At 45.5% G+C, this 25,876-nt stretch overlaps 2 protein-coding genes and 1 non-coding gene across 9 annotated transcripts; all 3 read right to left on the reverse strand.

Annotated features, from left to right (window-relative positions):
• Positions 1–587: 587 nt before the first annotated feature.
• polr3e (polymerase (RNA) III (DNA directed) polypeptide E) lies at positions 588–11,620 on the reverse strand. The gene is made up of 21 exons (XM_030339322.1): positions 11,341–11,620; positions 10,429–10,521; positions 10,094–10,144; positions 9,872–9,949; positions 9,630–9,745; positions 9,296–9,378; positions 8,589–8,696; positions 8,419–8,468; positions 7,736–7,855; positions 7,225–7,310; positions 7,089–7,133; positions 6,911–7,002; positions 6,644–6,764; positions 5,765–5,846; positions 5,345–5,404; positions 4,886–5,043; positions 4,701–4,762; positions 3,908–4,377; positions 2,063–2,140; positions 1,797–1,922; positions 588–1,450 (listed from the first exon to the last, which is right to left on the reverse strand). Exons 2-21 carry the CDS (start codon positions 10,465–10,467, stop codon positions 1,394–1,396), a joined length of 2,082 nt encoding a protein of 693 aa, XP_030195182.1. The 5' UTR covers positions 10,468–10,521; positions 11,341–11,620; the 3' UTR covers positions 588–1,393.
• Positions 11,621–11,652: 32 nt separating this feature from the next.
• On the reverse strand, positions 11,653–11,734 carry trnal-aag (transfer RNA leucine (anticodon AAG)). Its single transcript has one exon. It is a non-coding gene; the product is annotated as a tRNA-Leu (tRNA).
• A 155-nt stretch (positions 11,735–11,889) lies between these two features.
• eef2k (eukaryotic elongation factor 2 kinase) lies at positions 11,890–25,478 on the reverse strand. 7 transcript variants are annotated; one of them, XM_030339312.1, is made up of 19 exons: positions 25,301–25,478; positions 24,472–24,738; positions 23,860–23,925; positions 22,537–22,637; positions 21,081–21,141; positions 20,952–20,989; positions 19,845–20,016; positions 18,985–19,134; positions 18,433–18,565; positions 18,163–18,290; positions 17,354–17,576; positions 16,610–16,683; positions 16,187–16,264; positions 15,418–15,483; positions 14,637–14,771; positions 13,970–14,158; positions 13,387–13,511; positions 12,862–13,040; positions 11,890–12,417 (listed from the first exon to the last, which is right to left on the reverse strand). In XM_030339312.1, the coding sequence occupies exons 2-19, from the start codon at positions 24,727–24,729 to the stop codon at positions 12,296–12,298; spliced, it is 2,298 nt and encodes a 765-aa protein (XP_030195172.1). In that variant the 5' UTR covers positions 24,730–24,738; positions 25,301–25,478; the 3' UTR covers positions 11,890–12,295. The 7 variants fall into 7 exon arrangements, with proteins under 7 accessions (XP_030195172.1, XP_030195171.1, XP_030195173.1 ...); XM_030339311.1 differs by having other exon boundaries at positions 24,472–24,787; positions 25,301–25,474; XM_030339313.1 differs by lacking the exon at positions 15,418–15,483 and adding an exon at positions 15,764–15,820 and having other exon boundaries at positions 24,472–24,787; positions 25,301–25,474.
• Between the last annotated feature and the right edge of the window lie 398 nt (positions 25,479–25,876).

A 25,876-nucleotide genomic window follows, 5' to 3' on the forward strand; every position in this document is an offset into this window, starting at 1 on the left:
GGAGAGACTTAAGTAAATTGGCATGTTTCCCGCGATAATTTGCTTATTCAGCATTCACTCTTATTTCTCAGCCAAGATAAAAAACATGGCTGTTGCTGAAGAGAAATCCGAAAATGCCCAAAAAGCGCTTACTGTAAGTTTCATTAGGATTAACTTGTCAAGTGTGTTCCAATGTCCTAGATTCTCACCCTTGAAAATAAAGGGACAAATAAGTAACTTAGTCCCTCTGCTAGTTATTACTTGCAGAGGTGCAGAGTACACGGGAACTTCCCCAGAGACCCAGGATAGCAGCACATAACTGAAACACGTTAACACACATCCTTAACTTGTCTGCATAACTCAGCTGTTGGACCTGCATAAAAAGTCCATGTAATTAATAACTACAATGAACGACATCACAGGTGAAATGCACATGTTTTGGCAAGTTAACCCTAAGTAAATTCACCACCGTAGTATTATCTTTTTTCCATCAACTTGTTGTACTGTGATATATCCTAAACACATCTACTGGGTTACTAACACGATTCAGAACATGGAGGACTACATTTAATGTAACAGTTACAGGGGGCGTGAACAACAGCAGCAAGTAGTTGGTTATCAGTCAGTTTATTACATAATTTAGCATCGGAGGACTTTGACGCACTTCTGAGGCGATCCAAGACTTCTGTGGCATCTTCTGTTCAACCGTCTCCGTGTCAAACTGAACGACCTGAAGACTTTCGTTTGCAGTGGTTGTCCCAATACGAGTTTGGCACGATCCCAAACACACTTCATATCTTTCAAATATGGCCATTTGTACTATCGTTGCTATGACTGTGTTCATACGTTTCTCTAGAGGTGAAAGATGAAACCGAACCGTTTTTTGTTCTTGCCAAACTCAAGGCATCACCGAGTGATTTTTGGGAAGCTAGCAGTATGTGTGATGAAGATTTGCGAAGGCCACTCGGCAGGAGAAAAACATACCACGCACTCTGAATTGTCAAACCGTTCAACTTAATCAGTCCTGCTCCAATAAACACTGTTTAACATAGTCTGTAATCGAATGCTTCTCTTTATAAGCCACACACACACACATCCATACATTGATATCCACCACCACTCTATCACACAATGGCATGTCGGGCCACGCTGGTCCACCACGCACCCAATCAGAACTCAGCATGAAGCTCTGACGCAAATAAAGGCCAATCAGCGAAGAGCTCCGTGGTCCATGTCCCCTCCCCCTCAAGCCCCTTCCACCGCAACCCAAACTTGGATTTTTAGACCGTTTGTGACCGCCTCTTGTTCCATGACTGGCCTCCGACACGAAGTTGAGCTCCAGAGGGTGGGTGGGAGGGGGGGGCGGGGAGGTAACCTGGCTTGGGGGGGGGGGGGGGGGGGGATCCTCTTAGTGTCAGGACTGTGTTGTTCCTTTGAGGTACCACCATCCGCTGAGGCTGCCACAGCATTCCTGCAAGCAGAATAACCAGAGCAGGGATGGTTAGCAAATGCAGTGAGTGGCTATACAATCTGAAATCCTAGCTGGGATCTGTCCAGTTCCTTTGAGACAAGAATGGACACGCGCCTGGTAACAGGATGTTTCACAAAAAAAACAAAAATAAATGGAAATGGTGACGCAAGGGGATCATTTAGAAGGAGTAAAGAAGATTACATATTTCAATCTCGTTAAAACATGCCCATACAACACGAGTGACCACACCCTCAATAAAACAGAACGGTTCCCCTCCTCCATGGGATAACATTGGACTGGACGAATCATGACATGTCGCTGTGTTAGGACGTTAAGCAGGTCTCACTTTGAGCAGCCGGTCCACGTCCGTCTTGGCGAGGTCGTCTCCAAACTCCTGCGCCAGGCGGGTCTGGATCACCTTCCTCCTCACGCGGAAGTTGGACGAGAACAGCTCGTACAGCAGCCGCCGGTGCTGCTCAGAGCGAGGGGCGAAACAAACGCACCCACGGAATGATCACGTGCCCCCCGGTTGAGGGAAGGGGGAAAATCGAAAGACGCGACCAAAAACGATGGTTTAATAATAGAGTCTAGAGTAGACTTCAGGGGGTTCACCTTGTCCAACGCATCTCCCGTCTCCCACACACCAAACACCTTCTGCTCATCAGGGGCTGCTGTGCTCTGGGGGGGAAACTAGAAAACAGGGCGAAAGAAATGATAGACATTTATTTATATGCGTGTGTAACCTCGCCCCATGGATGAATCATAACCAGCCCAGATCGCAATCTTTTCGATCAATATTAACCTTGGAGGAGTGGTTGAGTGTTGACGGACATTGAAGTACCTTTAATCCACCACACTCCTCTTTCAATGCCAGTGCATAACAGCGATTGGACCAGGACTAAACCGACAACAGCGTTTGATCTACTGCTCTGCAAGCCAAGGAGAGGAGCAACACAAACAGCGGGGCGATTCCCGCCACTGTACGTTGCTTATGGAGGATCATCACGTTCCCTGTGTAAAAGCATCATCCCGACGCGAAACTGAAGCGTGACCGCCTCGCCACACATCCCCTGATAAGACCCCGGCAGGGAACCTGATCCACCCTCGCCTGTGCTCCTCCAACTCTTGAGATTATTCCCACGCCGGGAGGTAATAGGCTTTAGCTTGTGGGACAATTTAACTGTTGCGCAACAAGGCAGGCCGCTCCAGCCTCCAAGCTGACTTAGCGCTCTAACCTTCAGGGTACAGAGGGGAACAAGACCCAAAGACCAGACCCTGATCTCCTGGTTGCCATCGCTTGGGAAAACTAAAAAGTGGCACCAACCAGACCACAACAAACCAGACCAGCAATCACCACACCCACAAAGAAAACAGCGCACCTTAAAAAATAAAAGGATGCCCAACCAGGCATTTATAGATAGGCTTTGAGAGAACTAATTGCCAACTCTGGTCAGAAAAATACAGATAAAGGCCGGTGTAGCATAGTGCACCGCAGACAGAGTAGCATCAGGTTTCTGCGGGACGGTGGAACTGGAGAATGCCAGTTTCCGTGCAGGCGGGGGACACGACTGGCCACTTGTTCACAGAGCGCAAGAGCTGCAGGCAGGGGGACCGTTGGAGCCGTTGTTGTTCTGCCTGGAGAAAGGCGATAGGTGTGCTTTAAGTCAGGACGACCTTTTCCTCTTACAGCGACATGAGTGGTCGGGCTATTCTGGGGCCAGACAAAAGGCGTGGCGTACGGTTACCGGCAGTTCACCGCAGCCTCTTTAGAGAAAGAGAGGCGGGAAGAGCCTTGTTGTTTGTTTTCAAAAGTCGGCTGCATTACCTGGACCGTTGGTGAGGTGGGCCTGACATCACATTCCACTGAAACGCAGGGTTCTGCCGTTGAGGCACATGACTCAGTCATGGGGTATGTATTGATAGTCCCAAAAAACTAAAAGACATCCCTAATAATTAAATTACTGTGTGATAGAGTGTAACGTGTATTTTATAGATGTCCCACCCCTTTTCTTGCTTCCATTACAAAAATATGTTTAGCCTTTCAGTTTCTGGTGTTGTGCTCATTAAAATGGTTGAGTTATTTGTTATATAGCTACATATTCCGGCAGACCATCTCCGACAAATGTAATTTGCTTTTCTGGTATCCCGTTCCTACTTTAGCCAATCAGGAGAGAGAACTCCAGAAAGAAGGCGGTCAAACCGGACTGCGGGACTCCGGTTTGACCGCCGAAGCAACCCAGATAAAATTGCGACGACGAAAAAAAGAGAAAGCTGCCGCCATTTACATCAGTGGGGCCTTTCGGTTGGTGGGAAAACATGCGGTGACATGGCGAGGAGGGAGGGGAGTGCTAACCGCAAAAACAGACAGAAAGTTAGCTGAAACGCAAAACGCCGCTTACAGCGCCTTTAAGCCTCAAACATAAGATTTGGGGGGGGGGGGGGGGCGGGTCGACTCACCGGCACCAGGATCTGCTTGCACTGGCTGAGCAGGATGGCGTCCTGCAGCATGCGGTCCGAGACGGCCATGAGCGCGCTGCCGTGGCCGGCCGGCAGCGAGGCCAGGTGCAGGTTGAACAGCCTCTTCAGCTCGCTGAGCGTCAGCACGCTGTCCTTCTTGAAAGTCTTTGCCACAAAGTCCCGCAGCTCGGCGGGCGGCGCCGTGCCGTTGGCGTGCTCCGAGGCCGGGGAGCCGGCGCCGGAGTAGCCGTTGACGCCGCCGTTGAGGGAGGCGGCGGTGGCGGAGGAGGTGTCCATGGGCTGCTCGCCGTCCTCCCCGTCGCTGAGCGGCTCCTGCTTCACCTGGACGTCGGACCCCGGCGGCGCCTCACGCTTCTTGGCGAGGAGGGCGTGCTGCAGCGACGTCTGGCTCAGCCGCGCTCGCTCCTGCGCAGCCTTCAGCCGCTGCTCCCCGCTGACATGCACCGACTCTGGGGACGAGGGGGCCAGGGGGGGGGACAGGGTTCAGCTGGGGCACGGCCGTGAAGGGCGTTTCATTTCAAAAAGCGTAAATAGGACTGCATTTATAAAGCGTTTCTTTGGAACCAGAGGCCACCCAAAGCCCTTTACATTAGTGCCTGACATTCACACACCGACTGTGGTGTACATGCAGGGCGGAGGCCAGCTCGTCAGGAGCAGGTTGAGGTGTGGTGCCTTGCTCGGGGACACCTCGACGATCGAACTAGCAACTACCTCCCGAGCTACATGCCGCCCATTTCAACATAAAGAACGACTCAGACGCAGCGATACACACCTTGCGGCGGGGTGTTCTTGGGGATGAAGTCGTCCTTGTTGAAATTGAAAACCTTCTCCAACCTGCAGGGGGAAGACACACACAACACACACACACACACACACACACACACACACACACACACGTGTTCACATGTAGCCAGTCTCCCCACGGACTGAGTAGGGTCAGAAGGAGGCGAAACCTACTTGCTCTGGATGCCGAGCCACAGCATTTGCTGCCTGTGGGTCACGTCTGGGTGCTTCTTAATGAAATTGCCGTCGTTAGGCAACGCAAACTCCCAGCCGCGGTTGATGCGAGGCACCGCCATGTGCTCCAGGAAGTCCTTGACGTCCTCTGGGGGAAGCTGGTGGAACACAAGAGGAGGACGTTTTGTCCCGTTTAGCAGACGATAAAGAAAGACGACTATAAAGAAACGTCCCCAGACGCTTTCATCCAAGGGACTTTGACCTAATATAGAGCCAAGTTATTAATGAGCCGATAGGGGGGAGGCATCAAGGATGTCTACAGGCAGACGGCTGGACGTCAAACACCCTACCCGCCAGAACATCCTGCCCCTAGAGAGGGTTCAAGCTGTGGCAAATACTGTCAATAGATTTGGCAGGCCACTCAATTATTAAATAGATTTTACAGTGCAGCTGTTTTACCTTGATAATGGCGGCCACTTCCTTCCTCAACAACCAGCGTTCAAGTGTGAATCTCCACATCTAAAAGAAGGACAAAGAGACAGGGCGACTTGAGGGTCTGTGTGGGCTGCTATCAAAAGACACCTTGGATTGCTACAACAGGGAAGAGACGTCGAAAAATGGAAAAGAAATGCTGGAAACGAATACACACACCGATTCTACAACAAATCACAAGAGAAACTATGAAAAGCGGCCATTTTGTCAAATGAATCATAAGGCATGCATTTGAAACTAGGCTATTTCAACAAATACACAAAATGATGCAATAACCTTGCAACAACTGAGCACTCGATTCGCAGGCACTGTTTTCAGTTTTGCTGGCCCATCGTTATGTCATATCGGCAGGACTTAATTTCCTATGTGCCAACTACGTCCGCTCACCACAAAGTCCCGGCCTCGACACAGGAGCTCCGCAGGGACACCGCTGTGGGGACTGCAGGTGTTTTTGGGGTACAAGACGTCACTGGGGGAAGAACGACATGGAGGTTACTCCTCTGACAGTACTAGACGCTTACAGGCCGGCCTGCATGGTGCCAGATCATACATAATGCACGACAGATGATGTCATTTAGTTACATTCTGCACACACTCTGCATTACTTTAGTACTTTCATCATCCCATAACAGCTGATTTCAAAGGGTTTGGATTAGAGCTGTCAGTTAAACACGTTATTAACGGCGTTAACGCAAACCAAATTTAACGGCGTTAAATTTTTTATCGCGCGATTAACGCAATTATTTTATAAAAAAAAAAAAGAAAAAGATTTTTTTTTTTTTTTTCTTTGGCTCAAAACAAAGAAGCAGTAGCCTGACTGCTATGTTCAAATGACATTTGTTCAAAGCAGTCGTTTAATTGCATTATAGGCATTTTTTTTATATCGTCCTGTTTTGATCAGTGTATATGCCAATGTTGTTATCAATAAAAAATAATTTGCACAAGGCAAGCCGATGCACTTCACCATGTTGATAAGAGAATTAAAATGAGAAGAATTATGGGACAAAAAAATCAAGGGATATTTAGCATAGAAAAATAATTTGCGATTAATCGCGATTAATTAGAGTTAACTATGACATTAATGCGATTAATCACGATTAAATATTTTAATCGCTTGACAGCTCTAGTTTGGATATGATCCGCTTAGCCTATTGAAATGACATTTAATACTGTAACATTTAAGGAACACAACAGATATGGATTCATTAATTGAAAAACTGAAATATCATTCATCGTCCTCTACTCTGGACTCCAGGCATTCTCTACCTTTTAACAACCCAGTTCCCCTGAACCAGCAGCGCCACCTGCTGGATGCAGCGCAGCACCGCAGTGGAGTCGATGCCCGTGGCAAGGAGGCCCATGAGGTTGGCGAAGGGCATCACCTTAACTGGAGACCAACGAGATGCGAAGACTCAAGAGCATGCAATATACAGCAATTTACTTTCAATGCAATTTGACCAAAGAGTAGAGTCAAGTCCTTCTAATGCCCAGGGAACCCCACGTGGGCCACAGCAGGGGTGTGTGTGTACGCACCGTTCTTCATCAACGTTTTGATCTGCTCCGCCAGGGGCAGGGTGCGCAGCTGGGCCATGGACAGCACGTTACTGGGACCCGTCGGCCTCACACTGACAGGGGACGATCAGAGCAGGGTCAGCACTCACAAACACACACACACAGTATTTAAATCACACCGCTTTCAGTGTGTACTTACATTTTTTCTTCAGCCATAGGGGGCATCAGCATGGCCAAGTACTCCCTGGGAAATGAATGAAGACGACAGACCGTTTGAATGGGGTCAGACTCGACGGCTACACACACACACACACACGTTTGTTTGGGTGACTCACTTTGGGGTTTTGACCAGTTCAGAGTTATCCGAGGCATCCATAGCTTGGCAGTACAGGTACTGCCTCTCGTGTTCAGATCGCCCATCCTGAAAGAGAGGAAGTGACTGTAACCACCATGCCCAGCACACATACAAGGAGGGACTCGTACCAGACAATAACAATAAGGAGGATTCACATCATTCCTATCAATAGAAAAGTCCCCTCCTAAAGAAGTGGGGGTATTAACCCCAATATAACACCTAAAACAAACAATACTAGATGTTTTGGGGACATTTTTAAGTGATCAGTAAATTGGTCTTGGGCTATACAGATCAGTTAAATGATTGATGTCAGACTTAATAAGGGACATCCGTTTATTTAATCCTCAGATAAACCCTTCAGCAAGAGTAACAGACCTCCATTTGCTTTTGTCCTAACACTACAGACTGTTGAACTAAGAGATCAGGTACTTCATTGGAGTGGAACAGAGTGGAGTACTTGGTGTATGTTAAAGGGTTTTGGCACCCCCTACCCTGAGACTGTGGTAGTGCAGGTGAACCCACGATTCCTCTGCCTGCTTCCTCTGGAGGAACTCGTAGGACTGGACCCTCCTCTGGCGGGCCTGCTCGGACTCAGGGCGGGAAAACCTCACCTATAGGATCAAATAAAAAGGTGAACAAAAAGGTGAAAAAAAAGTCTTAATAATTGCCTTTTTCTTACAAATATAATTATTGTAAATCGACTAATATAAAAAAACATTCATTCAAATGTAAATGACATGTTCGTTTCAAGGTACCAAAACGCTTTACATAGTGAGTGTGTGTGTATGGTTGGGAGGGGCATCCACTACCAAAGTCTTCGAGGCATAATGCAAATCCACCAGTTGATAAGCGCATGCCTAGATAAACATACTAAAAAGGCATTTACCTGCCTAGTAATTCCCCCCCTCAACACATGGGACGGCTCTATGTCCAACATCCTGATTTGGCACTGAAACGTACGCAACCTGCTCACAGGAGGGAATCCTTCTCAATTCCCATTCTCGTCAGCCCATCTCATGAAACCGACAAAAGAAACCAACCCTATTATTTTACAAAGCGACTGCCCATTATGGTCTCAATGCCCGAGTGAACACCAATGGTGCGGGATTACCCCGCCCGTCCCTTCAACCAATTCAGACGTTACACGTGTGAGTGTCACTGCATGAAAGCTTACAGTAATGGCTTTGACGTCCTCCTCCGCTTCATCCTGAGAGGAGTCTCCCCCTGCAGGCAGAAAAAAGCGTGAGTCATCCATCACGGGGCAGTTGGCTCTTTGTCACACCAGCGCCGTGGATAATGCCGTCAATGTCGTCAAACCACTACGTGACCGACGTGCAAACAAACCTTCGTTGGCCGCCTCCCTCTCCCGCTGCTTGCCGTCCGCCCGGTCAAGGTAGGTGAAGCTGGGCCTCAACTGGAGGATTCCCTGCAGCGGAGTGATGTGGAGCTCCCCTATTGGTGTCAGAGACAACACAATCTATACGTCTGGCCACATAAACAACTTACAACTTGTATCTTGCATCGAATTACGATATCCTAGTACTTCACAGAAAGGCAAAGATACGTTCATACCGTTTTTTAAACAACGGTATGACGCTCGGCTATACATACTGAGCTCTTATACACTGCAAAGAAAAGGTAGGACCCCACTGAATAGGTAGGGACACCTATATATTGGGTATAATATTTTGGTATCTACCCAAATATTAGAACCCCTGTGGAGGCCTTAGTAGTAGTAGTAGTACTTAACTGTGTAGCAACTGCAGTAGCTGCTATCATTGGTGTAACGCGAGGAATTGGTTAGCCTAGCGATTGTTGTACTTGCACTTGGTTCTATGAACATCCTTTCTGTACCGACAGCGATATATTGATGCACTTCTTATGAAAAATGTACTTATTGTAAGTCGCTTTGGATAAAAGCGTCTGCTAAATGCCCTAAATGTAAAATGTAAATGAGGCCAAGAACGTGCCGTCACAATCCCTATAGAAGCACAGTAAGTAAGTGGCTGAGACCAGGGCGTTCCAGGACAGAATGTGAACGAGCCCCTCACCTTTGCGGAACACGGCAGCAGCAAATCTGGAGGTGTTGGTGGTGGCCTGGATGGAGGTAAACGTCTGCTTGTCCATTATCTTCCTGCAAGATAAAAACCAGTCAAACTGAAATGAATTATTTACATTTGAGGAAAATGAAAAACGACCAGAGACAGTCTTGAGACAGAGAATGCCCTGGGTAATAAAGCAGTTATAAGGAAAGAGAACAAGTAATCATCCACCTAATAATAAAACCAGCTCCCCAAAATTAAACTCAAACATCGTGAAACGTAGACAGTGGTACCAAATGGTTAATTGACTCAAAGGACACGGAAAGACGAGGACAAAACCTACGTTGAGTAGGTGTTGGTTTCCTCATAGGTAGTACCGTCCACGTTGAGAGCTATCTGTTCGCCCTTGCTGCGGCAGTAGTTGGGGCTCAATGTATTAATGGCCATTTCCAGCTCTACCTATAACATAATAGACAGTAGTACTCAAATTCACATTTAAACTGAAGCAAGGCCGATCCCAAGATGGATTTTGATGTACAAGCACTATAGCAATGGTTTCCAGGGTATGTAAATTGTCTTAATTACCTTTTGCTGCTTGGGTTTTATCTTAGCAGATAAGTGGTTGACATCATCATAGGTGCTCATCGATGGTCGTACAGGGTACTGTTAGGGATTTATAATTCAGTAGGTAACACCAACTCAACCAACTCACTCCTGTTTTTTAAATGCAGTGTGGTCTTCTTCAACAAAAGCCATGAAGATAACTTGTCTTAGGCAATGTACAAAGTTAAATCAAGAACAACATACCTGGAAGAGATAGAGCTTTTCTGCCAGACTTTTGGCTAAATAGACATCAATCTAAAACAATAATAACAAGCCAGTTAATCACAATTTGCGACATAAAACATTGGATCTCCTATAAAAGACATTTCATCATCGATGAGATCACACACCCTCTCCTTTAAGTACGTTTCAACATCGGTGGTCAAACAAACCAATTCAGAATGGACTGCAGATTACTTACTAGCTATGGAAACTACTACCAGGATAAGTACTATGAGAACTTACAAGCAGTCCAACATTGATTAATCCATTCCGTTCGATCTGTTCAACAATGGATTGCCATTAGGCTCTGCACCTACCTCTTCTATAACCGGGTCATCATCCTCTCCACTGGCCATGTTGAGGCGGGGAGTGAGTTATAATCGCAAAGCAGCAGATTGCAAAGACCTAACCTAGATGGAATGAAACATTTATAGGATTTTATTTAACAATTCATCAAAATGAACCAACCTAAGTGAACCTACCGGCTAACTTGACCTGTCCTGTACAGAAAAGGTATTGTATTCATGGACATCTGCAACTCGACCTGCATAACTAGTTGGTTGAACTATCATGGTGACTATATTAAGTCCCAGGCTGGTTCGACTAGCTACCACATACAAACGTAAACATATAAAAAGACTAAAAAAATGAAGACGATGAAGACTTTGACCCTTTAATTCTAAAAATATCAACCCCAGCGAATACTGCATCAACAACACAATGCCGGTTGTGGCTGACAGGTAAAAGTTTAACATATGATGAAACAGCATTGCAATCTCAAATCAAACAAATATATTATGTTACATCATGTATATAATCAATAACATGAGTCAACCGGGCCGGTCTGTGCATATACATAATATCCTATTATATAAAGATGTCTCGTGTAAAGAAATAAAGGCATCTCGGTAGCTTGAGGAGCTAGCAGCAGCCTTCAGACTGTCAGGCCCTCACTGTTCCCGGAGCACCCGGCAAGCTTAACAGCAAGTCTACCAAACGACGTCCACAAAATAATCACGATAGACGCCCATGTGTCTCATATTTAACATGAATAGATTGAATGCAGAGATAAACATGATCAGAATAGCTATACAGCCGGTTGATAGCCAGTAGGCGCTAGCTTGACAAGAGGCGGTGTGACGTTAGTGATACGCTAGTCTCTAAATCAAAACAAACCACTTTCAAGTCTTTTACTTCAAATGTTTGTTCTAGGCATGTGTCGGCCTTACCTGCACAGTTTGCGGGAGAGCTTTTGCTATCTCATTCGTAGATTCAAGTGTGGCTGTGAAAGGTACGGTTTCTAGTCCAGGCTAGCACAGCTGAACTCTAACGGTGTGGCGCTTGGTGCCATGTTGACTCCTCTTTGCAGACACGTGGGGAGGCGCTGATGCCCACAATGCAAAGCGAACAAATACATGTGGATAATTTAAATTTTGATGACATTGGCTATTTTATATACAACTTAAATATGTTAGTAATGTAGCCTGTCAAAAATAACATAACATGCCCACACGAACCAGAGGCTCAAACTGAAAAATATCTGGCAGCGGTGGGATTTGAACCCACGCCTCCGAAGAGACTGGAGCCTTAATCCAGCGCCTTAGACCGCTCGGCCACGCTACCTGATGACATGAGTGAAATAACTTTTGCATAATTTTTCTATAAAGAAGTAACGGAAAAAAACGTCCGTACACTACATATAACCCTGCCTTTCATTATATTTACGGTCATTGCACTTATTTGCTATATTAAGTCAATAAATTCTGCACGACAAAACATTGAATATTAAAGCCAAAAAAACTTTATTTTTTACAAATGAACCAATAATCCCAATCAAGTGCATCCATGCAAAACATTATTTAACAAAACTTTAGCTGTTTAAGTGCCATATAGACAATTATTAATGCTTCTCCATTCTTGCATAGAAAACATTTGAAGAACCAGGTATCTTGTCGCTATACATACATTCTCCTGTCAAAACCAGGCAGGGATATATGATGTTTTGAGAAAAACATAGATCTGAGAATTTGTCAGTTTGAGAAAATAAAAGGCATTGACCTATTACAAAAAAACTTGAACACTGTAAACATTGAAGCCATATCAGTTGACTCTTTTCCCCTTTGTGTTGATTTTTTGTTAAAAAAACATGCATTATCAAATGAGACGCATTCATCCGCCTTCTCCCTACTCCTCCTCCTCCTCCTCGATCAGTGCCCAAGCCTCCTCCGCCTTCATGTAATACTGGTTGGCCAGCCGCCCTTTCATCGCCTCCATGGCCGCCTCTGCAGCCTCGGTAAACAGATCGCCTGTGGGAACGAGGAACAAGAGGCTGAACATCCCGACGGTAACGGCAGAGATCAGACGCAGCCACAATACTACCAGTCCATCTAATTCATGTCATTAATGAAAGCCATTTAAACTTTATCGGACTAACAAACCCAATTATTCTGCTTACACCGTGTGTAATTGAACTGAAAATGCATTGGAACAAAAGCGATGGCTGCAGTGATAATAGTACACTTACATTTCCAAAATCTAAATCGGCTCAATCAGATAGAAGCGCAATCAACTCTAAACAGTTTTTCTAACAGACTATTTCAATCAGTAATAGTTTTTGCATGGCTTTGAGATTCTAGCCAAGTTACACTCAAATTACATCCCTTAAATCTTACTACAGCACCATTAACAATAATTAGGATTGCATTGCATCAATCCACCCATCAATGGGTCTAAAATGCACCCGCGCTCACCTGCTTTCTGGGGGTCTGCGGTGAGGTTGAAGCCCCCCTCTTGGTACATCTCGGCCTCCCTTGCGAGGACCATGTAGCGCGGGTCATCCTGCAGCCCATCAAAGTCTCCCCCCTCATCATCCTCACACATGTCTAGGGCACTGGCGTACCAGAAAACAGCTTCCGCCCAGTCCTGCTTTCTGAGAAATTGCAGTGGGGTAATTGTGTTCAGTAACTGAAAGGTTGACAAAAGCCTCCACAGATTTGGAAACACCCTGTAGATGGCAGCATTTTTATTAATGATCCCGCATATAGGGATTCTACTTTGGGAATTGAGTGGGTTTGAAGAACTGAATGCCGAATTCTGCACTAGCTGTGTCCCCACACAGCTAGTGTTTAGAACAACGATGGATCCAAGTTGGAACCAATAAAGTGAATAAGGCCCATAAAATACGGTATGAAAAACATATTTTAATATTAATTTCCCCGTCGACATAGGACTCACTGGGCGACCCAGTGTGCCGGTCTAGCAGCTCCCCCACTGACCTGTCGGCTGACAGGTTGAGTCCGGTGTCGAAGGCCCTGGCCACCATGATCATACAGTGTCTGTCCCCAGCCTTGGCCGCCTGGATCAGGTATTTGAAGCCCTTCATCTTGTTCCCTGCGTTATCCTACGTCAAAGAAACAAAAAGGAAGGAACACGGTACAGGGGTTATGTACAATACTTCTCCTGAAAGTTTAGACCTGTACAATTTCCGTCAATTCAAGAGTTAATGTTATTTTAAGATTATCCCTAACTTCCGTAGATGGATTCACTCGTGAAAAGGAACATGCTTGAGAAGCTTTCTAGTTCAGATATTTTTTAATGGTGTAAATAGCTGCAGTAGAAAAGTTAAAAGGTGACATATTATACCACCATGTGTGAGTGAGATGTCAGAAGAGGCAGATTTCCATATTGTGAAGGCTAATCACACTCACACCTGGTGGTATAATATGTCACCTTTAAGGTAGTGCAGGTTTCAAGATATAATGCAATCAATGACATCTTTTGCACTTAGGTAGTAGTAGTTAAATCTTGTACGGGCGTGGTTAGAGAAACAGTGGGAGGGGACAACAACCGGGGCCGTACCTCCAGCTGGACGTCGGTCAGGATGTGGTGGGGCAGCTGCATGTAGCACTGACCCAGGGCCACGATGGCCTGCAGCTCCCCGCACATGGAGGCCCGCTCCAGGTGGTACAGCGCAGAGTCCTTGTCCCAGGGCTCGTCCTTCTCACAGAAGCGGCCCGACTCGTGGTAGTGAACCATGGCCAGGTGGACCTGGAGGACAGCAGGGGGGAAATTACTAAAGGAATGAAAATAGCAATTCAATATTTTAGAAGAAGAAGAAGAAGAAGAAGAAGAAGAAGAAGAAGAAGAAGAAGAAGAAGAAGAAGAAGAAGAAGAAGAAGAAGAAGAAGAAGAAGAAGAAGAAGAAGAAGAAGAAGAAGAAGAAGAAGAAGAAGAAGAAGAAGAAGAAGAAGAAGAAGAAGAAGAAGAAGAAGAAGAAGAAGAAGAAGAAGAAGAAGAAGAAGAAGAAGAAGAAGAAGAAGAAGACCACATTTTTTGGCTATTTTGTAATAAAAAAGTAACTACCAATAAAATTAGTTTTTAGATATAATAGATAATAAGTGCGAGTTTGACTCCCAAACAAAAGACACAACTAGGTTCCATTTCTGATGTCCTTCAATTCACTCGCTGGCTGCTAAATGTTCGATTTGAACTCAAATCTCCTCATCACTACCACTACCACACGTACCTTGCCCAGGACAGACTGTCCAATCTTCCTCTCCTGCAGGGCAGAGTTGAGCCTCTCCATCTCAACGGCCACGCAAGACGAACGGTGGATATGAGCTCTAGCAGTATGGTAGAAGCTCCATTTCTCTTCTGTCAGCTGGAAACATGCACACGCACACACAAAAACCCACAAGAGATCCTTCAATATATTTATCAAACTGACCCCAAAGAATGGGTCCATTTTCAAACACACAAAGCAGTTGCACACTTCAAATCAATCTCAAGAATGTCCTCATCCACGGAAATTGTCTGTGGATCTAATTAGAGATGTCTGTCATCTGATCTGGAAGAGGACATTCCTGTTGGTCACTCAAGTGATTAACAAGCAGGTGAATGAAGGAAATGCAGGAGAGGGGAAGAATGAGGGATATCAGCGAGGAGATAGCACTCAGGACAGGACAGGAGAAGTCATTCAGAGGTAGATGGGTTTTTCCCACGCAGACCGCTTTCTTTGCCTCAAGTATCATTCTTTCGGAATGTTTCCAGGTATTGTTTAACTTTAGACCATAGCAGGGATAAAAGCTGTGAGGTTTGTGTGTGTGTGTGTGTGTGTGTGTGTGTGTGTGTGTGTGTGTGTGTGTGTGTGTGTGTGTGTGTGTGTGTGTGTGTGTGTGTGTGTGTGTGTGTGTGTGTGTGTGTGTGTGGTATAAGATAGATCGGCTACTACTACTACAAGAGACACAGCTGCACCTCAACGCCATGCTGACGGCCCGTCTTAAAGGGCCATGCATGCAGATATTCACCGATTCCATCTGTGGTGTGCCAACGCATACGTTTGCAGAGAGTCTGCTGGAAGCTACCATCTTCCTCTAGTTAGGGTTAGAAAAGAGGGGGAAAGAAAAATGAAGGAGCAATTCAAATCTGAATTGAAACTTAAATGAAGGGGAGGACATTGGCTGCAAGACCTAGTGAGTGAGGGGACAAGAGAGGATTCTGGGTAAAACAACACGAAGCACAGGAGGGTGGGTGAGGAGGGCGGGGGATAGCGTGATAAATGGCGGTGATTATGATTAAGTTGGTGATCGTCAGGTCGGCGGGGGTTGTTTGACACACATGGCGGGTGTTTTTGTTTTAGTTTTGCTTGTTTACCCGTCTGACACTGTCCTCGTCCGACTCGGAATAGTTTCGCTGGAGGCGCTGATTGGCCTAAATACAACATGCATCCACAGAAGAAGAAGATACAAAACTGACACTCTTATGTGCTCTTCTCAACCCAACCATGTGAACTAAGGTGGCTGAGAAAGAGAGGGTCAACTTTAAGCTTTGAAACACAACAGACAAACGTAATTCTAAGCAAATACCTAAAAAAGGGGAGCACATTTTCTTCGGTTTATAAATACCTTGTACACAACGATATCGTTAAAAATAATATGAATATCGCATGTATAATACAAAATCGTATCCATGAGGATCGCTGAAGTTGCGAATCGACGTAAATATGTGAAAAACTTTGATTCTTTGTAGTGAAGGGGAGAGGAAAGGACCAAGGTGAAGGGCGTGGTGCTGCATTACCCCGTCTACGTGATCCGGGGGATCCCCTTCACTCCTCCGCTCGCTGGGGTAACCACTGTCTCCACCGCTCTCCGACCCCTACGGACAGGAACACACGGAGGGCAGCGTAGCGCCAGAGGTAAAGGGGATCCGCATGCTCGCAAATGTTATAATGCATGAGTGCTGTTTTGATACTAAAAAATAATCATAGCCTGCCACATTGTTTCCATTTCCCGAAAAAAGAAATTATCGTGAATCAAATTTCCCCCCAAAATTCTCGGAAACAAAGTAGGTGTTGCAATACATTAGTTTTTCATAACACGCACATGAAGTAGTTCTCCCTTACATCACAAAGTAGCCGAGTGTGGCACTTCCCCTTTCACCCTGCAACAGCGGACCCCGGGAGGGGCAACATATTTTTCCACAAAGATGAACCGTGCTGACCTGGTTATCATTTGTGTTGCTGTTGCCGTATCTCTCTTGATCATCGTTGCTGTTGTAGGACTGGCTTGTGAATGCTAAAAAAACAAACAAAAAATAACGTCAGCGATCACACCGTGAGTCACAGAGCACGCACTCACAGTGAGTGAGTGTGCGTGCGTGTGCATGTGCTTGAGTGGATGGGCGGTTCAGTGAGTGATACAAAACCGTGCGTGCGTTTGCACATGCGTGAGTGAGTGCGTCATTGAGTGAGAGAGTGAGTGTGCGTGCTTGCACATGAGTGAGTGCGTCAGTGTGTGACTAAGTGAGTATTTGAGTGAGTGAGTGAGTGTGCGAGTGAGTGTGCGAGTGAGTGAGTGAGTGAGTGAGTGAGTGAGTGAGTGAGTGAGTGAGTGAGTGAGTGAGTGAGTGAGTGAGTTTGTGAGTGAGTGAGTGAGTGTGTGACTAAGTGAGTGAGTGACTAAGTGAGTGAATGTGTGAGTGAGTGAGTGAGTGACTAAGTGAGTGAATGAGTGAGTGAGTGAGTGAGTGAGTGTGTGACTAAGTGAGTGAGTGACTAAGTGAGTGAATGAGTGAGTGAGTGAGTGTGTGACTGAGTGAGTGAGTGAGTGAGTGACTAAGTGAGTGAATGAGTGAGTGAGGGAGGGAGTGCGTTTGCGCATGCATGAGTAACTGAGTGTGTGAGTGAGTGAGCATGCTTGCACATGAGCGAGTGCGTCAGCGAGTGAGTGAGTGAGCGGGCCGTACCGCTGGGGGACCTGCCCATGGAGCTGGGGATGGCCATGGGGGAGCAGGGCATGAAGTGGGGGGAGCAGGGCACAGAGTCGCCCCCTTCGCTCACGCTGTCGTCGGCGGACGAGGTCTCCGACAGGCGGGAGAGCAGCGGGGGGACGCGGCACGCGGAGAAGGTGCGCACGCGGGGAGACCCGCACTGCTCCTCACAGCCCCTCAGCACCGTCTCGGCCGACCGCTGAGACATAAAATAATAATTCATAAATATTTCATTATAATTCAAAAATATTTATATAATTAAGAAGTTTTCATTTTATTTACTGGATGGGGAGTAAAGTCAGGTAAAGGGAGTTATAAGGCTTTACTCTTCCTTTTATGTGACATACTGTATATACATAGCTGTAAATTGTATTCTTTACTATGAATAAAACAAGAAAAATCATAAATTAGGTGTAAAAATAAATAAAAAGAGGAAGAGGAAATGTTTTGTTTGAGAACGTCTATGGGACACATTTCTATTTGCACTATTTGTTTGTTTCTGAGAATTTTTCTAAGCCAGTTTATAATACACTGTGACTCTGAATCAGACAGCTGGTCTGGAATCCGTCATTGATAATTACTCCTCACAAGCAGTGTGAGACAGGATTGCTTCCAACTTGCCACAGAGGTGCACAGCAAAACACACGACTATGAAGTCGCCAGTTCTATTAAGTCCATGACATAATAAAGAAAATGACGAACCACTCAAACTAACTCAATTTCCAACTTGACATCATGACTCAGTCTGTCCTTCACAGAAAGGGAGCTAATCATTTTCCTCTCACAAGTAATTTGTTGGTGCCGTCCAGCTGGGCCTTCTCGGAAGAGGAGTGGTCAAAAGGCGTCAGGCCCATGCTCTTGCAGATCTTGTTACACAGGTGAGAGTGGAAGAACAGCGCCATGCCCCGCACACCTGCAACACACACACACACACACACACACACCTTGAGATGTATTAATTTGCCTATAACCAACTCCAGGAATGGCTTGAAAATCTGGCCCGACGATGGACTGAGTCAGCGGCGCTATACAGTATATGTAATTGTAACTCATACCCAGATTTCCATCTCCAAAGTCGTCACCCCTCTCTGTGTGGATCTGGGGGTCCGTGTAGAGGTCCCCCACCCCCTGGATGTCCACCACGATCAGCTGGTGGCCCGAGCGCTCGAATGTGAAGTGGCTGAAGGCCTGTCGCATGGTGGTAGAGAGGGATAGGGAATCAAGGGGAGGAGGAGAGGGGGAGATCACTGAGAAATGGAGAAACAGACAGATGGCGCACGGCAGAGACTGACGCATGAATTCAAGACACCATTAGGGACGGGATCGGCATTTAACACTTTTTGAGTGCCGATAGAAATAGTAAGTAGTCTGTAAATATTGCGATTCTCTAAATATCCCAATTCAGTATTGATGTAAATTGATTATAGAATACACTTATCTGTAATCTGTCTCCGCTACACTCTGTAGGACGTAAGCTACAGAGTATGGTAACAGAGAACTCTGTTCTGTACTATACTGTACACAACCTACGACTACATCACTTACTGTGTGAGTGGTTTTGATTATGGGTGAGAGTTATTGAGAGTTCACAAGGCAGTGGGCCTTACCTGGGGCGTGAGGCGTATGTTGTCGTCCCTGACGAAGCCCGAGTTGGAGTTGTACTTGATGTACTTGCCCTCTATGTAGTGCTCCAGGTGGAAGACGGGCTTGCCGGGCCTGCTGGTGACCTCAACCACACACATCTGCATGATGTCCACCTGCACACGCAGTCAGTTGGGTTTGAATGGAGAACCAAACACCCTCATTTCAGCAAGTCCCCCGGGCCATTATCAAAATTCGTTTTTAATACTTTGTCGAGATGTGAACTAGGATCAATCCATAGCACTATGCATTCATTTTATATCTAAAATACGTTTTTTTAGGGTTTAGTTTTCATTTGTTGACGGTGGTCGTGGTAAAATTAGGGATTAAGAAACGTTTGTGATCACCAAACAATGGAACAATGAGATCTCCATTCTGTTCCTACTGTTAATAAAAACATAATGTGTCCCGGTAACGGAATCACATTTTTACTTTATTTCCCCCCCCCCCCCACCACACACACACACACACACACACACACACACACACACACACACACACACACACACACACACACACACACACACACACACACACACACACACACACACACACACACCGTCAGTTAGTGAATGTCCAAGGTGAGGCCGCAACACACATACACACACACACACACTTTCAGTATGTGCATGTCCCAGGTGAAGCTGCAACACACATACACACACACACACACACACACTTTCAATATGTGCATGTCCAAGGTGAAGCTGCAACACACACACACACACACACACACACACACACACACACACACACACACACACACACACACACACACACACACACACACACACACACACACACACACACACACACACACACACACCTGTTTGGGCGGGCGGTGGCGGTTGTATTCCTCGCCCCACAGCTTGGCCTCGTTCTGCAGCCGCACGTCCTCAAAGTACACGTCCCGCTCCACCGGCTGCATGTAGCTCTTGGCCACGTAGTTGGCGGCCGACTTCCAGTTGTTGCTGTGGGAGAAGTTGGACAGCTTCTTCCTGAGGGCGAAAGAGAGACCATGGGAGCAAGGGAGACACGTTTTTTCCAAGGAATGCAAAGTGACTGTGATACAATTTAAATACAAACTCACTACCGGATGTCTCTTTGTTTATTCGCGTGTGTTTGTAGGTAATGTACGATGGGTTCTGCAATACAGCGTTCTTTGTGTTGTATATCACAAAGAGCATTAACTACAGAAAGAACACGGAGGAATTTCCGCTCTGGAGGACAGTAAAAAATGAACCGAATCAAAAAACGAATTCAGTGGCGCCACCTCACGACATCCTTTAAGGTCGTGGGTTTGATCCCCAACGATGCCTAGCCCTCCCCTGCCTCTTGGAAACATGTACCTCCATTCACTGTATGTGTGGAAAGCTTATGAAATGGCTAAATAGTACCAGCCTAGACAGCTTGGGTGTTTTATTGTTGCGATTGCCTTGCTGTGGAAAATGTGAGACCCCACGTGTTCAGGTCTCTTGTGAGACCCCACGGGTTCAGGTCTCTTGTGAGACCCCACGTGTTCAGACTTGCCAGTCAGGGAGAGTTACTTTCTCTGGTTTCGGAAAGGATGTTTTTCCAGTGGGTTACTGCCGACGGCACGTATCCAAGCAGGGGACATATCTTTAATTACACCCAGCCCATAGAATAAGACCTCATTCCTGGAACGTGTTCCCATGTTTTGTGACCGATGTCACATGAAATCACTGAACAAAAAAACAATCAAACATACTCTTTATATCCATGGAAGGCAAACCCCAAATAAAAATCATTTGGCATAGATTCTCTGAGAATTTCCTTGCCATAAAGTTTGAAAGCTCTCAGTGGACTGAATGAAGGGATTTGTGGAATTTGGACCTCAGTGACTGATTTAGTGATCTCTCTGTGGAGAAGATGATACGGAGGATACAGATGCCAGTCTGCAGGCTCAACTCACGTCCTGAAGCATTCTCTCATGGCGCCACGTCCAAAGGGCTGGAGGAAAGAGACACACAATTGTTGTGAGCTGTGTGCTGTGCAACAAGAAAGTTGTTATCTTTTTTTCTTTGTTTTGGTTTGGGCATACCTGGGCCGCCATTTTTATATGGACTTCGTCTTGGGCCCATTCCCCAGTGACAGCGTTGTACCTACGGATAAAACGGAGCATGTTTGAAATGGAGTCAAATATAAACACATACTATACAATAATATAGCAATGTATCTATATTATGCTTCTGCTGAGAACATATATTGTTGTGTTTTGGGTTGAAGCGTTGCCCTTTGCCCTATTGTTGGGCCAGCTGTTATGTTTGAGGACACATTATAACTCCTTATCATGTGGTCCCAGATAATGTGTGTTTCCTTTCCATCTGGAATTACAAAAGGCGGGATAACAGCAGTGTGTGTGTGTGTGTGTGTGTGTGTGTGTGTGTGTGTGTGTGTGTGTGTGTGTGTGTGTGTGTGTGTGTGTGTGTGTGTGTGTGTGTGTGTGTGTATATTGTATTTGTGATAAATTATAGGGTCAGTGTGGCTGTTTGACTTGGCAGGCTTAAGGTAAAGTTAATGAATAGTGTATTTGTGAAGCAGAGGTAGGCGTTCCAAGTCAAAAGATGTGTTTCTTCCAGATATTTTAGGATCTTTTGCAACACCATCAAGTCAAATTAAAAAAAAAACAATCAATATAAAAACAAAACATTTGTTCTTGCATTCTGGTAAAAGGCCATGTCCCCCATAATGGCCGTCATACCGCAGAGTGGCAATAGGAGGAATGGGGTTACAAGCAGAGATAAAATTAGCTCATGAGAAGTGGACACATGGAACAGATCCCTGCTCCAACCCTTCTCCCCTTCTCCCTCCCCCCCCCCTTCCCTCAACCATCCACATGATCTCTTGGAAAGGTGGCCAAGTGCAAAGTTGTTATTCAACAACCCTGGCTGAAGGAGGGGGCTACCACACCGAAAGGGATCTTCCTGGAGTCGTAGTGTGTGTGTGTGTGTGTGTGTGTGTGTGTGTGTGTGTGTGTGTGTGTGTGTGTGTGTGTGTGTGTGTGTGTGTGTGTGTGTGTGTGTGTGTGTGTGTGTGTGTGTGTGTGGGTGTGTGTGTGTGGGGAAGTTACTCTGGGTTGGATTTCAGCTTTCATTCTAATGGCAAGAAGAATACCCTGGGAAAGACTGGTGGAAAAGCTAGATAAACGTGTCAGTGTGTTTTGGACTATTAGTGTCAGGAGATTAGTGGTGGCGTTTGTCAACAGTACAGTACACATACCTGACCCAGATACCAACTAATACCATACCACCAGAGGATTGAGTTACAATATCGCTTGAGCAAATAAATCTAAACAAACAATAATTGAATAATAATTGAACACTCTAAAACATTACAAATAAAAAATAAATAAGGTAGTCTGAAAAAGACTAATAACGTTTTTAGAGGTAAAATATTTTCCACGAGTTTGAATTAGCAACACATTAAGCCCTTACATGTCTCAGTGTTGGACAGCTCCCACCAGTGGTGTTAAACCTTGACATTCAGGTGAGCGGTACCTGTAGCGCGTGCACAGCTCTGTCTTCTTCTCCTCCAGGTGGAACTCAGCCCAGGGGTCAGGCATGGCTTTGGCCTTCTCGATGGCATGTTTCCACGCTGCCTGTCATGGGGGGACGCACACAGCACGCCATGGCTAAGTTTGTTGTCTGTCTGTCTGTCTGTCTGTCTGTCTGTCTGTCCGTTTACCGTTGACGGATAATGCAGATCATTGTGCAGGATCACAAGCGAGAGACCAGAGTGGGCATTGGAAACAGGAGTATATGTCTGCTGTGATTGAAAGACATGATGAACACAGAGTTCACAGCACGGGAAACTTGAAGGGAAAGGGAAATCATAAGGAAAGGAAGGAAAAGGATTGCATGATCAGAGAACATAAAGAAAAGCATGCAAAGGATGATGTTTTTTGCATGATGTTATTGCACACACACAGACATATACTGTATATAAACACACATATATATATATATGTATATGTAGATAGATACTGTATATATAGATATGGAATGATGATACTTGGCTAAAAGGAGATAATCTATTTAAATCTGAAATCTCCTAGAAGTAACAGTAAGCCGAGTGTCAGTAGTAGTAGTGAATCACCCAGGCCAGTAATTCTAGCCTGATGCACTTTAAAGTGTGCAAAACTGCCCTGGCTACTGGAACCCCTTGGGATCATGAACATGTTTGTATATACAATTATAAACTATTTTATTGTAAATTTAAATTCAGGTTTTTCCTAAAGAATCCCAAATTAAGATGAGTGGCCAAATCCATTTCCACTTCCAGAACGGTCCACTTCCTGTTTCATTATCTGAGTGCTACTCTGAATAACCCATAGCCTGTTGTATGTCACTGAGGCCCTGGAAAACAGGGTCTTTCAACTCATAACATCTTATGTAATTCCACCATTTTGGATCCTAGAATAGAACATACCTGTAGGAGGTATTTGTAACATAGTAGGACACATTAACTTTTTGAAAGACATTGAAAAAACACGGACAGTGTTTTTAGGGGGGGGAATAACACCTTTCAGAGTTACAGATAGTACAGGAGATACAGAGAACGAACGGTTGACCCGGTTATGATAGATTAAACATTCGCAGGAAGGAAGATAACGGAAGTAGACGGCACGCCCAGGGAAAAATAAATAAAGACATGCCCACGCATAGAAGGAACACCGGTAGACGTTCATGGGAGGAAATCGTGTCAGGGCCAGGGAGGTAAAGGAAGAGGAGGCTAGAGAGGGAGAGAGGGGTTATCACCGATGCATGAGGAAGGAAAGGAAGGTAGGAAACATTTGGGGGTTTGGTTGTCCGGTAACATACCCTTGCATGCTCAGAAACAGGCGTGCCGGATTTGGGCTGAGACACTGACAACGGCTCGGCCTCACTCTGGTGAAGGAATATTAAAGAAACATATGCTTTTCATCCATTCAAATGTATATATTTACAGGCATAGTCATAGGAATACATACAGTCTCTCATAGACATACTGGCACCGAGAGTGTGACGTGTTGTGCTTTCTGCTTGACAACATGAACCAGAGGTCTGGATGCACCAGCACACATTCACTGTCCAGATCAGGGTTGGTGAAACAGAACCAAAATCAAGAAGTGGCCATTACAATACCTGAATGACACTATGGGTGCCAGGGAAATATCAAAACACCTGAAAATTGTGATTCTAACATTGTATGTTATTTCTTTTTATGTGCACAACTCATTTCAGGACTGTCCAACTCATGGCTACAAAATAGCTGTTGATGCATTGATGTCATCATCTTAGAGTATTAGGCTATAATGAATCATAATGGCTAAAGCCTATGAACGGCTAACTCACAAACACTGTGTCTTTATTTGAATAAGGCCACTAATGTCAGCAAATAAATCAGAATGAATGCCTGGGCGCGCAATTTATTGTCGTTGGCACAAAGCTCACCTTGTACAAAAAGTCATTCTTTGGCAGGGAGGTTGACAGCTGTTTGTTGACAACCAGATTCTGGAGGTAGTCGACAATATCCTTTTTTGGATCGCCCAGGATAGGGTAGAGGACGAAGTCTTCATCATCATCCTCATCAGTGTCGCTGGCAGGGCAGACCCTTTGAGAGGCGTTCCTCTGGCTAGGGGTCTTCCCTGGAACTTGGGGTCTCGTGGCACTGCCCTCCTCCTCCATGCTAAACATGAGCTCATCCTCCATGACGCTGTGCTGGGTTGTTTACAGATGGAGAGTGTGGATGGATTTAGCAGGTAGACAACTGTGAAGGACAATTGGAATTGTCCGTCACACAGTAGAACCATGGAACAAAGTTAGTGGTTTTCTGTGTCCTATCACTTTAAGTAGCTATCTCACCAATGTGATCCTGTGGTATTGTGGTCATTCAACTCTTTTCAAAGTTTAGAGAAGAGTTGGCAACGTGCAGACTACACTGCACGCAAAGCCACTCTTACCTAAAGGACTTGTTTGATAAATGATAAACATGAATTTATAAAGCCCAAATGGAAACCACATTCCTGAACCCTAGACACACCTTTGTCAATAGAAAGCATCGACGTGGTGCAAAAATTATCACATATAATCCACAACATCTCTCCACATGAAACTAGCTGAGAGAAATATCGTTAGCTGTAGAAAATGTATGCATGCTTCTTACAGCTACACCATTTTGCACTTAATAAAATAAGGATAACTACAGTATTAACACGGAAAGCAACACAGCATGCACTATTATTTCCTGTAAGTGTTTCAGGAAGAGCGAATATAGAAATACCTTTGTCTGGTGTAGACTGAGATCTAGGAAGAAGGGGCTGGTGGATCGATTCAGATCAGAATGGATGGGGGTTCTCCAAAGTAACCAGGGGGTCCCAGAATCTCAGGGCAGGCTGCAGTTCTTTCTACAATCCACCACAGCCCCATCGAAGCTCTGCACGTATCACTTGGGTTGTACGGCCAGGCACGCCCCCTGGCGCTCAGCCAATGTGCTTGTCGCTGGCAGTGTTGACGAGAACAAGCTGTACAAATATCGCGTGGATAACTGAAACAACGAAGAGAAGTGTATCGTCGTATGTCATGACATTTCATAAAAACGTGGACTGCCGAGACTGGATTTGGCATCGACAGTTTTTTCTGTTGCATATTGAAGAACGGGAATGCAATAAAGATAGTAAAGGCACGACACCTGTGGATGAGTAGTGTAGCTACGCTTCTAGCCACGCTAATAATAGCACTCTTATATAATTTAACACGCACACACACACAAACACCGCGTGATAACCATTATGCAAAACCGATAGTTTAGCATACACGAGCTTTGGACATATAAAATCCTGCTCAGGTATTATGAAGA

The sequence above is a fragment of the Gadus morhua genome, chromosome 18, assembly GCF_902167405.1.
Source record: "Gadus morhua chromosome 18, gadMor3.0, whole genome shotgun sequence".
NCBI lineage: Eukaryota > Metazoa > Chordata > Actinopteri > Gadiformes > Gadidae > Gadus > Gadus morhua.